Source organism: Talpa europaea, assembly GCF_964194135.1.
Source record: "Talpa europaea genome assembly, chromosome: 8".
Classification (NCBI taxonomy): domain Eukaryota; kingdom Metazoa; phylum Chordata; class Mammalia; order Eulipotyphla; family Talpidae; genus Talpa; species Talpa europaea.
This window is the reverse complement of record NC_140075.1, coordinates 92,377,494-92,390,104: the sequence shown is the minus strand read 5'-3', so window position 1 is coordinate 92,390,104 and position 12,611 is coordinate 92,377,494. Positions and strand designations below refer to the sequence as shown.

The 12,611-nt window shown below is 43.7% G+C and overlaps 1 protein-coding gene across 1 annotated transcript in view; it reads right to left on the bottom strand.

The window, feature by feature from the left end:
- Positions 1-456: 456 nt before the first annotated feature.
- The window catches only part of MTHFD1 (methylenetetrahydrofolate dehydrogenase, cyclohydrolase and formyltetrahydrofolate synthetase 1), a gene marked incomplete at its 3' end in the record, with an annotated part of 51,560 nt that continues 39,405 nt past the window's right edge, over positions 457-12,611 (bottom strand). Inside the window, exons 19-27 of the mRNA XM_084239830.1 lie at positions 12,480-12,548; positions 12,097-12,208; positions 11,859-11,998; positions 9,385-9,426; positions 6,693-6,793; positions 5,689-5,866; positions 3,336-3,443; positions 2,670-2,822; positions 457-546 (exon numbers count right to left, since the gene is read on the bottom strand). Coding sequence (XP_084095956.1) covers positions 457-546; positions 2,670-2,822; positions 3,336-3,443; positions 5,689-5,866; positions 6,693-6,793; positions 9,385-9,426; positions 11,859-11,998; positions 12,097-12,208; positions 12,480-12,548 — 993 coding nt within the window. The remainder of the gene's footprint in view (positions 547-2,669; positions 2,823-3,335; positions 3,444-5,688; positions 5,867-6,692; positions 6,794-9,384; positions 9,427-11,858; positions 11,999-12,096; positions 12,209-12,479; positions 12,549-12,611) is intronic.

Genomic DNA, 12,611 nt, shown 5'->3' with positions numbered 1-12,611 from the left:
TATAAGTATTTATTGTTACTGCCAACTCTCATTACTCCCCCCACACCCCCCCGGAAAGAAATGTTTTGAAAGTATTAAAATTTGCATTAGGGACTGCCTGGTGGTGCAAGGGGTTAAGTTTCAGCACTGTCAAGCTATCCGCAGCCACTGCAGCATGAGTTCGATCCCTGGCCAGGAAGCTAATCTACATGGTGCAGCAGACCTCTCCTGTCTTGCCCGCTGTTCCCCTCAGCAGTGTATTTCAGTTAATCTGCCTGTTCTGCTCTCCACTCTGTCTCTGGTGAATCCTCTCACCCCCTCACACCACTGGCCTACACCCCAGCCCTTGTATGCATAAATAAATCTTAAGAAAAAAATAAAATTTGCATTTTCATAGCTAAAGCTGGGGTCCTAGAATTCATAAATATGCTTCATAAGAAAAAAGGGCAAAATTCTCACTAGTAATAACTTACCTGTTTAGAACAGTCCATTCACCTGTTCGGTGGCAGGGTCTAAATCGATATCATAGAAACAAGGCCGGGTAGGGAGTCCAGGCATTGTGCTCATCTGGAAGATGTAAAATAGTATTGAAAATAAACTTAAAGTGATCTTTTCTTCCATTTTCCCCTCAAATAGACAACGGCAGATTATCTTACAGTTGTTAATAAAGGAGTTCTTCCTGTTACACATTAGAAATCAAGTCTGTTATGACCTCAAAGGTAAACCCTCATCTTTCAGCAAACCACACACGAGACTTTACCATCACCTTCTGTGCTGACAGCTGCACAAACAGGAAGTAGCGGGAGGTGCTTCCACCTTCCTCCTACAATGGCAGGTGCCAGGAGGCTGAGGACTCTGTTCTTCACCTCCTCAGCGCTCACTTCACAAGGCCAAAAGGAGGTGCAAGGTTTACTTTGCTCGTAATTTGTTTTAATGAATTGTGAATAGATTCCCACATCATTTTCACTTCAGCAACACATTAGGAATTGTTGTCCTCTAATGTGAACCAACACATTTCTGTACATAACCTAGATGGTTTCAAAGCCACTACTCTAACCAGTCCAACTGGGCCTTCTAAACTGAACTTGCAATGCTTCTCTCCTTAACTCGGCTTTGCCAACATCTACTTAGATGCAAATTCGTAAGGCTTATTGAACTGGGTGTATTTTTATCTGTAACAATGTCCTGTATGAATACCTTCAAGTTCTAAATCACATCCAGACAGGAAAGCAGTTTAAGTTGAACTTCTACAATTGAACTATGAGAATGTTATAGAAAAGGATGAGTCACTGTCTGTCACACAAGCCATCTGTACTTTAGGAAGCCTAATTCTGACATCTGAGTGCCAATCAGCCCTCCCTAGGGTATACTAAAGGGACTTGACATTGGTTTCTATCTTCCAATTCTTTAAGAAATAAGCAACTGCTAGGTGTGGGGACAAGTGAGGGAAAGGAAAGGGCTCCTTCTCAGACCGAGTCAAAAGCCTAAAGATGACACAATAAAGAAAATGACGTGTGCCCAGAGGTGAGCATATGCATGTGCATGTGAGCAAAACACTCTAAAGATGGTTCCCAAAACAGTGATTGGCAGGGTTTTTGGTACTTTTATCCTTTCCCAAAGAAAACATTTACCCCTAAATGTTGGTCATATTGATAATGAGAAAAATTTTTTAAATGAAAAGATTATGTGTACACACACTTATGAACTTAGACATAAGACTCTGGAAAGCAGCTTTCACACCTGAAATTAATACAAAACACTCAAAGCCTCTGAGCCCAGTTCAGGCCCCAACAGAATTAGAAGGTGTTTATTAGAGTAATAGTGATTGCTAAGTCATCTAGATCTTATGTGGAAATGTCTTGGTCCACAGTGGCTTCTGACGCGAGACTTTGTTCTAGTTGAGAAAGTCTTGAGCCAGGCAGGCTGTTCCTTTCCTATTACAGGCAGACACACTGGCCTCACACTTTCAGTTTTGCTTCCATCTCACCACTTTGCTTGCACATGTCAAAAACACAGAGTACGGCTATTTCAGCTGATAGCTGCTGACAAGTTCTCCAGAAAGAACATGTATTTCTGCAATAATTAAGGTAGTGGGTAAATAGTTTAACATTCCTAGTAAAAGGGATGCAGAACTGAGGCTAGACATGGAGGGAGGGGGCGATGGGAGCAAAAGGGGTGGAGAAACCAATAGACTATGGTGCAGGATGATTTGGGCTTTGGTGGTGGGTGTGCTATGATTACATACATTTGTAGAGGTGTGACTCATACTCTGAAAGCATAGTGTCGTAAACCAATGTTGCCTCAATAAACATAAATACATTAATTAACTTTAAAAAAGGGAATGTCCACAAATTCCAAGGGCAATGAACATCCCAACAATGTAAAGCTCCTGTTCTCTAGGGTAGCCGGGGCATGGGGCTGTATACCGCTGCCTGACCTTCACTCAAGGTCACACTGCCCCTGGGAAACAGAATGGCCATTCTGATCACATAAGCTCTTATGGCATCATCTTGAACTGTCATCCCGATTGGCCTCAGCAAGGGGGTTTAATCCGAACACGCCTGACTCCAACCTTCTCCTCAGCAATCAACACTGCTCATTTGGCAAGTGCTCCATGGCATCAGGAACAAATTGCAGAGGAGCAGCACAGATGAACAAGCACCCCTTCCCCGCTTGCAGCACTCACTTACCGTTCCTACCAGGGGGTAGAGAAAACCAGCCCCGACACTGGCACGGATGTCACGAATGGGCAGGACAAAGCCTGTAGGCACACCTTTTTGCTCTGGATTATGAGACAAGGACAAGTGTGTTTTGGCCATGCAGATGGGCAGATTCCCAAAGCCCTGGGGGGAAAGAAGGGGACAGAAGTAGAACAAATGAATAGCTGTCAATGCAATAAGGAACATCTGGCATTGTGATGTTAGTGACTCTTCATGTGAAATAGCTCACTCTCTTTATATCCACTGCTATCTCACTGTCTTCCGCTTAGTACTGGAGTTTTTTTCCTAAGGCTCTCTGATGGATGAGGGAAGTAAGTACCCACAGCCACAAGTGTTTCACAGTGACAGGTCATTTTCATCTATATAACCAATTTAAAATGATAGACTGGAGCAGATGTGAAGATACAGCTGAGGGCAGGGTCTCAAGATTTTAGTACAGTATGCCCCTATTTCCTCTACATACCACTCAGCAATAAAGAACTTGCGACTGATCCACCTGATTCAAACTCAGTATTTCAGAGGACAAGGGTTGTTGCCCAGGAGTGAAGTGGTAGGCGCCTGGCAGGACTGACAGAACTAGGGGTTCTAACTCCAACATCTGCTTTGTAGAGTTGAAAGGACAAACCAACCGCTTACCTGCTTTGTGTAGACTTCAGCTTTGTGCTGAGCCTCGGGGAGCAGTTCGATGTCGTCTGCTCCATAGATCTTCTGCGCAATGATCCGAATTTTATCCTCAACTGGGAGCTAGTACACAGTAGAGAGAGAGGAGAACAGGGCATGAGGAGATTTGCCAAGGACATGGCTGCATTCCAGTCAGTGTCCCCAAAGGGATCAGAAGGTGTTCCCACACACACTACAGATATGCAAATAGTTTGAGGCTTATGCAATAAGAAACATTCTTTTAATGTTTCTCAGATTTTATAAGTAGAAAATGTTCCTAGCAAAGTTACTATATATATATATATATGTATACATATATTTAAGACCTCATTTGGCACATCAGAAACAATATTGGTGACTGCCCAAGGACAAGTCTTTCTTCATAAATAAAAAGTAATGTTCTTAAAGTAATGGAGTCAGTCTCGCGTAAAACAAGATCTGGTGTACTGTTTGTGAAACAAAGACAACTGATAGTCATCCACATAACCCCCAGTTCACATGAGAGGCAGATGCTGCAGTTAACACAACATATTGTTAATTGCTGTTCCTTAGAAACAGTCATAAAAACAAAATCACCTACATATTGAAGACAACCCAGTGACTAACATGACAACTCATGCTGGGGACAGTGTGAGAGGATACAATTTTTGTGGCACCTGCAGCACAGAGCACAGCAGCAAGAGCAAGAGGCCAGTGTCTCACCATTGAGGCTTCTGACTAGGGAAGTGTGAGGGCTGCTTCCTTCTGGGCAAAGCTTCCAGAAAAGAGGGGCCTGGTTTCTTACAAGCTCTTGCAGCCTAGTTTGGGGCGCCAGGATTCAGAGCAAACAAGAGGGAAAGACTGTGTAAAGGAAATAGGCAGCAAAACTACTCACAGGTAACTTGGATGAGCAAATTATTCAGATTAGGACTATGATTCTCTACTTCCCAGCAATGAGGCTAAGAGAGCATACTGGGCAAGTTTTGTATTTTGAAAGGAAGACTAATCATTCCATATAAAAATAAAAATTCCCATTGGAGCTAAATAGTGATCATTTGTGATGGGGATTTGTATAATGGACGGAATAAATGATGACTCAATTATGGCTTTATAAGGATGTAACAGAGATTATGTTGACGTGCTTCTTCTAACTGGCACTTTAAAAGTGCCAAGGCACATTCAGAGCTTCTGAAGCAAAAGTACTTTCGTTGGGGGGTGATTTAAGACCAACAGATGCTGAATAAGACAAGAAGTAGCAGCCTCCTGTTTCTCAGAACAGAGAAAACTTTTGAGTAGAAATGGATTCCAAAGTCCTTATTACGTTACTTCTTCTAGGTTTCCTGCTGCTTTTAAGAATTGGGCTTTCTAACTTAGGCACCAGGGGTAAAGAGTTGGGGAGGACGTCTAGGAATGCTTTGCATTTGTGTGCAAATTTGTGTTTATGACATTTCTTAAAAAGATGATTGAGTGAGCAGATTTTCAAACCAGTCTATAAAACTGTCAACAGGAGAATGTAAACAGAACTGTCAGTGTATCATGTCTGCAAGAGGCAAAGGCAAATAAGAGAAAGTTAAAATCAAGAGTAATAGGGTTTCTTCCTTCTACCTCCTCAGAATTATTTTTTAGTCTATGGTTATCTTCAGAAAACCAAGCCAGAAAACAGACTAGCAAATACAAATAGAATTAGCCGCTACATAAAATCCATGTGCCTAACAAAGTTTCCAATTGTTGTGGGCATACAACCCTAATGTCCAGTCATGTCTCAAAATATATGGGACAGAGCACTGGAAAAAAAAAAAAACCAACAACCCTGCAATAAGAACAACCTTTCTCTGAACTAACTTTATTGCATTTCCAAATAAGCTTCTGTTGGAGCAAATGTAATATAAATTACTCAGTGATAGAAAGAAAGCAGAAGCTGGCTGGGTGCTTTGCTTTTCCATCTGAGGACTTCTTTGAACTTGAGGCAGCTCTGTTAACAGGAAGTGAGCTTAGAAGCTCACCGTTTTCCCCGATTACTGGGGAGTATTCAGAAAACTCTTCTGAGCTTGATGTAGCCCCTTGCCAACTTGCTCTAACATGGGAGGTGGCTTGGGTTAAAGCAAGGATGTCTGCCAACTTCCCAGGGGCATTCTTGGCTAGAGCCCCTGCTCTGTAAATAAGCAGTGAGTGTAGGTAAGAAAACTGTCTAGGGTTGAATCCAGGCTGTCATCATGTAACCCAGTTACATGAGAATCAAACCCACACAGTTGAACTGAAGCTGCTAAACTCAGGGCTCTAAACAGGCAAATACACAGAAAGCGCAATGTGCTTTTTTAAAAAACAAACAAACAAACAACAGGAAGACTACCTTGAGATCATAAAGGAGCTGGAATTTGCTGGGTGCCAGAGCTGCTCTCTGGACAGCCTGGGCCAGGGCCAAGGCCCCCTTCCCTCCTTCTGCCCAGTGAGTGCATTTCACGGCATCAAAAGCCCCATGTTCTTTGGCAAGACGGCTGACGAGGTCCAGTTCGGTGTCAGTATCTGTCCTATAAGGCAGTGCTTCATGTTAAAGCATTGATGATGGCAAGGAGGACAGACTCTGTCTTGTTTAGCCATTAAAACCCTCGTGAATCACCCACTGATAAAAAGACACTGAGCTGTAGTAGAGTCTGGGTTTGAATACTGGCTCCACCGCTGGCTGGCTGGCAATTACCCAAATGACACATGCCTTGATTTCCACAGGGGTATATTGGGGATAACCATACCACTTATTTCATTGGGATGCCCCAGGCTCAGGATGGTCCATACATGCAAAGTACTTCGATCATTCCAAGCATAGCATCAGGAATCGATAAATACCAGCTTTAAAAAAATTTTTCTTCCCATTTTGCTGTGGCTAAACTATAAGAACAATATCAAAACCAGCACTGACAATACCTAAACAACCCATGCAAGTTCTCTTACTGAAACACCTCCAGCTCAATACGTTCAACTCTTTGTCAAGACAACATCCCACCAGACCTAGTGAAATAATGTAGGGCTGTGATCTTCTGTTAGCATAAAAGGCCTCTATAGACCAAAAAAGAACATTTAACTTCAGGCCTGTGTGCCATCCACTTCATCTGGTAGAGAAGGGTCCCCCAGGGGACTCAGTTCTGACTTTAGACTGTCAAAGGGGGAGGGGAAGAGTTTGCTGTGACATAGCTGGTGGCTGTCACATCGCAGGATGGCTGCTACAGCACAGGCTTAATGATCAATGGCAGTAACTGAAGAACAAAATAAAAGCTGAAAGCAGCGTGGTACAATTAGCTCCAGGAGATGGTTTCTGAGCAGTTTCCATGTTCCGCCTTGATGCCTACACTTTGTACTTACTTGAATGCATTCACAGCAACTACTACTGGAACCCCAAATATTCTGGCATTTTCAATTTGTTTCCTCAAGTTACTGAAGCCTTTTTCAACCAACTCCAGGTTCTGTAAAAATAGGAAAGATCTGCGAGGTCATAGAGAGCTGAGCTGCAAACAGGTGCAGGTTGTGCTTCAAGGGGAAACTGTCTCCTTGAGCCAGTGGCCATGCACTGTCAGAACAGGCCATGGGGGAAGACCCACCCCCGTGAGTGGGGGCTGTGGAGCCTTTAACTCAGGCTGAGTGCTGTGTCATCGCACAAGATCTTAATAGCTTACTTGCTAGTTCAAGGAAATTGGGTAAGTCTATTTACAGTCCCTGTGTTTATAGATTTTATGCCCTCATATGGCACAAGGGTGCAAACTGACTCTACTCAGCATCGCACAGAACCTTCCATCAGAAGACAGCTTCACACGGTGCCTACCCTTCATTACACAGTGGCCATAAGTACTAGCAAAAGGCTTGAAGTCATCAGTGATGCTTCAACGGTTTTAAATACCAATCATGAAACTTTACTAGGGATAAAAGAAAATAAGATAAATGCTATCTTCAAGAACCAAATACTAAGAAATTTAAAGGAAAGTAAGAAAAATACATTAAATATTTTTACTGCAACACTGGAAACTGCATACAGTGCAAACCTCCTTCTACAGGGAATTGGGTCAGTGAATGAGGATATATGCACTCAGTGACCATGCAGATACAAAAAGTGATATAATCTGTATTAACATAGAACCTGTCAATGATGTACTAAAGTTGCAAAACTCTGGAAAGCTTAACTAATTCTATTTTTGGACAAATACAAAAATACATGGGTATAGTCATGATTTTTTTCTAAATGTTGAGAAGTAGGAGCTAAACACTTAAAAGGACTCAAATCATATATTCTTTTTTTTTTTTTTTAATAGAGGCATGCTTTATTTATTTATTTATTTTGTTTGTTTGTTTTGTTTATACATGCACTGGGTACAGTCAGAAGCGCGGGAGGGTGAGAGAATTCACCAGAGTCAGAGCGGGGAGCAGAGCAGGCAGAAGGACCGAAGTACACTGCTGAGGGGAGCAGCGGGCGGCAGGAGAGGTCTGCGCGCCATGTGGGACCCTCCTCCAGTGGCCGGGGAGCAGCCAGGGATCGAACCGGCGCCGCAGAGGCTGCGGGCAGCTTCGCAACCCAGTGCTCAACCGCTGCGCCACCGGGGAGGCCCTCAAATCATATATTCTTGCAATGCTTAATTTTTCTTTTGCAAAGGTATTTTACCCTTACAAGCTGAAAAATACATTAAATATTAAAAAAATGAAAACGTAACAGTCTTAAATAAAAATATATACACTGAATTATGAGCAAAACCCAAGCAGTAATAAAGCTTAGTCTGTGGATTCCACAAAACAGTGAAAGGTAACCTAAAGGCAGAAAACAACTGAGATCATTATAAACAAGCTTCATGTTTTTCCTCTTGAATAACTGAAAACTAAGTTTAGGATTTAGTTGCTTTTCTACAGAGCACTGCTAAGTCGTTACCTTTCATCACATGAAACCAATTAATATGTAAGACTGATTGAGAACAGTTTTAAATAAGTAGAATTTCTAAATGAAGACGCCAGCTGGGCCAGTTAGGGGCAGTCACTCTAATTAGACACAGGAAAGGCTGTGGGGTGGCAGGAGGGCCAGAACTGTGAATTCCCCTCCTACGCGTGATTCAGACAAATGACCATAAAAGGCAAATCATAGCTCATAAGACAAGCAGACTCAAGGCAGCTATGATTCTTTTCTAGCTGTTTCAGAAATATTTCATTTGGGCCCTGAACAGTGACCCTGTATTGCTTAACATTTTAAAAGCCTCTCAAAAAAGGCAGGAGAATTGAATTAACAACGACAGCAGCTGACCTTACCATCTCATTCGAGGACCTCTCCCTCATATATTCAACCCGGGCTGGTTCTAAAATGTTTCTTTGGTAGTAAACTATGAAATAATAATAAACTATGAACTTTGGTAATAAACTATGAAAAGGCTAGAGCTCACAAATTCCTTGAGCTCTTGCTTGATGCTAGAAACCATATCAGTTTATGGGAGCTTTGCCTAGAAAATAACTAGGATGCTGGTAATATCCTGGCCCTTTAATATGGATTTGAATCTCCAGAGGAAAAGGTCCCCAGTTGCTTCTATCTGAATGGCATTCGGAATCAATCAGCCAATGCAGGGAAGATAATGGAAGGAAACTTCCACGAGGTCAGTACAGGGTTTGTCAGCATCGTGGGCCTAATAATTCTTTGCAGTGGGGGCTGTCTTGCAAATGTAGAATGTTCAGCAGCATCTCTGGTTGTTACCCTAGACGTCAGAAGCATTACCGACCCCAAGTTGTAAAAATAAAAAAATATCTCTAGATATTACCAAAGGTCCCGAGGGGCAAACAGGTTCAGAAGTAACTAAGGTCTAGGGCAGTGATTGTACCGACATCTTACATGGGGTAATTTGCTTATATAAGATATACTTTATCTGTAGTTCATTAAAAAATTCTTCAGCACACTTCAAATCTTTTCGTATCTTTTCCTCTCAGGAGCAATTATAGAGCTACCCCAACTGATTCAAATGAACGGGGCTGGGAAACAATGATTCGGGGTGTGGTGCTTTCTAGGACAATAAGTAGAAATGATTGACATTACCTCCTCGATGTAAGCCTTAGGAAGAGGCAGTCCAGCAGTAACCTGGAAGGAATGAAAGCAAAGTCAGGGGCACTTTCTATTTACAATTAGATTTTAGATTAATATGATGCTTGTGTGTTTAAAGGCCAGAAGTCAAATGCAGTTTAAGGCTGTTTCCTGCCTTAAGGACATAGGACAGCAAAAAACAAAAAGCCTGCTTTGAACAGAGTGGGACAGCTTTAGAGGGCCTAAAATCAAGGAGTTAAGAGGGATGACTCAAAGAAGGCCCGGGGAAAGGAGGCTCTTGGCAAGGGCAATGACCTCAGTGAGTAAAGCAAGCAGCAGTGGTTTGCAAGTAAAGGTGAGTGTAGGGGAAAAGGCAGCTCGGAGTCTATGACAAGCCCTGTGATGGGTTCATGAGCTGGTCCACACAGCCAGCCCACCCCTTTGTGGTGCTGAACTGGGGTACATGAGCAACACAAATAGGAAGGAAACAACCCATGGATTTTCTATCAGAGAGCATATTTGCAGGAGTGAGAATACTTAACCAGTATATTCACTGTTATGCAGGTCTTAGGGGGCTTGGTCCTGCCACACCTATAGGAACGAATATGGGTGTGTGTGGGAGGGTGGGGAAGACACTGACTCCATGGACTCCACTTTGGGCAACTGACAGTGACTAAGAAGCCTGCAACTTGGTCCACTCCCCTTCTCAGGGAGACTGTGGCGCTCCAATCCAAAAGGGGCTGCAGAGAAGCAGGGCAGAAGCAGGGACCTTAGTCCCCACAATCTGAGCCCCATACATGGCTCCACAAGGGAACGTGAGCAGCAGGGGTAGCTCCTGGAGCGAGTTGTTTCTGTAAAGCCCTCCTCTTGGGGCTGCACAGGTTAAGTGTCTTCATTATTATTTTTTAGACCATGAGGTCAGGAGTAAAGCAGGAAAGGAGATATGATGGTGTGAGGATGAGTAGGGGATGCAAAAGAGGGAAATGTTACTTATGATCAGGAAAAAAATGTCTCCTGAACTACGAGCAGCAAGGGGTACCCCAGGTCAGTGCTTCTGGCTCCTTGGGAATCAGTAAGACTGGAGAGTAGGGCCAGGCTGGGCTGGGGTTGTGTAACAGCAGTGGTTTTCACAGCATGGTCTGGAAGTACAGGGTCAAGACTATGTCCATAATGACACTAAGATCTTCTGGCCCGTTTTACTTTCATTGAATACACAATGGACTTTCCCAAAGATTACAACATTGATGCCACAACAGACTGAATACAGACGATTAGAATCCAGAGGTCTTCAATTAAGTGAGATACTGAAGAGGTCTGAAAAATGTACACTGCCAAAATTCTGATTAACGTTTCATTTTTTAAAAAAAAATGTTGTGTTAATATGTAAACTGTTTTAATTTCTTATACGGCAAGTATTGGGAACAAAAGCTCTTTCAGGCCCTCCATAAGTTTTAAAAGTATAAAGTCTTGAGACCAAAATGTTTGAGGATGGCTATCTTAGGAAAAACCTTGATCACTAGCACACTAAGAAACACTGGTCTTGTTCTGAAGGTGAGGGAGGTCTTACTTCCCAGGTTACAGACTGGCTTCCAGGGGGGATAGGGATCTAGTATTTCCAAAAACAGTTTCTTTTTATTAAAGATTTATCCATTTATTTATACAAGAACCGGGGTATGGGCCAGATGCACGCGAGGGTGAGAGGATTCACCAGACAGAGCGGGGAACAGAACAGGCAGACTGACGAAACACACTGCTGAGGGGAGCAGTGGGCGCAACAGGAGAGGTCTGCCACGCCATGTGGGATCCTCGCCGGCTGGCCGGGATTGAACCGGCGCTGCAGAGGCTGTGGACAGCTCCACAGCACTGCGCTCAACTGCCTGTGCCACCAGGGGAGGCCCCTCAAACGGTTTCTAAAAGGCAGCACCATGTCTTTACATACAGATGTGGAAGAAAGAGTCTTAAAATAGTAGATCAAAAAGTGCATTTTCTAAGCAGCAGGAATTCAGGAAAACAGCTGGGTTGGAGATGCAGATAAACTAGTCCTAACCTCAGTGTATCTGGCACCTGGAGGTAGCCCCGAGCATGGTCCCTTCCCCTCGCCCCAGGCTTCTAGGGGTTCTGTCCGGCATGCCCCATTCAGGAAGGGGCTAACCTCTGTCTCAGCTAAATGGTTTGGTTGTTTGGCTGCCAGTGCCACTATTTAGAGGGAAAAGGTGACTCAGATTTAAATGGAATGATCTTAGCATAAAGGATTATTTTTTGTGGATACAGGCAAGCATATGTGCATGGGGCAAGTTAGATATTACCAGATGAAGCCAATTTGGCCCTCTTGGAAAGCTGAGCCAAAAGCTGCCTGAACATTGCTTGTTTGGGGCACCTATTTGTCACGAGGATAGGGCAGCTTGATGAAGACACAGACACAAGCCACACACTTCCTTTCAGCCTTCAGAAAATTCTCAAAATTGATCTCCTCCACTCTTGATGCTTACCGTGGGGCCACCACCATGCATTTTCAGGGCCCTGACAGTAGCAACAAGCACCACCACGTGAGGGCGAAGACCAGAATATCGGCATTTGATGTTAAAAAACTTTTCCATTCCAATGTCTGCTCCGAATCCTGCCTCTGTCACTGTAGGGAAGGAGAAAAGCAACTATAAAAATGGCACCTGACTTTTTGATGTTGGAGGGAGCACTTGGCCTATGCATTCACTTTGTAAAAACACTCACCTACAAACCCTTCGGGGCCAACAAGCTTGAGTGCAATACGGTCTGCAATGATGGAGGAATTCCCGTGCGCAATGTTAGCAAATGGTCCAGCGTGAACGAACACCGGTGTGCCCTGTGCAAGACACGATCGAGCTGCCAACCCCACTTCAAAGTGGGATCACACAGCCCCAAGTACAAAAGAGAGCTGGAATCCCAAAGACTCCCCAGAGGGAACAGATTGAGCAGCCCCTTTAATATTTTAGTAATGTCCCTGTCACTCTGTGGGGAAGAATGGGAAGAAAGAGGTGAGCAGGTGGAGGTCTATGATTCCCCAAGGAAAGTGTGCTTTACAGCCACTCTACTCTGGATGTGGAAACCCAGCCCAGGACGCGGTCACCACTCACCTCTAATGTCTGCATGAGATTGGGCTTGATGGCGTCCTTCATGAGCACGGTCAGCGCACCACTCACTCCCTGCAAAACAAAGGCACGAAGTGTCAGTTCCCACCAGCAAAAAACCCAACTTCTTTGAAACCA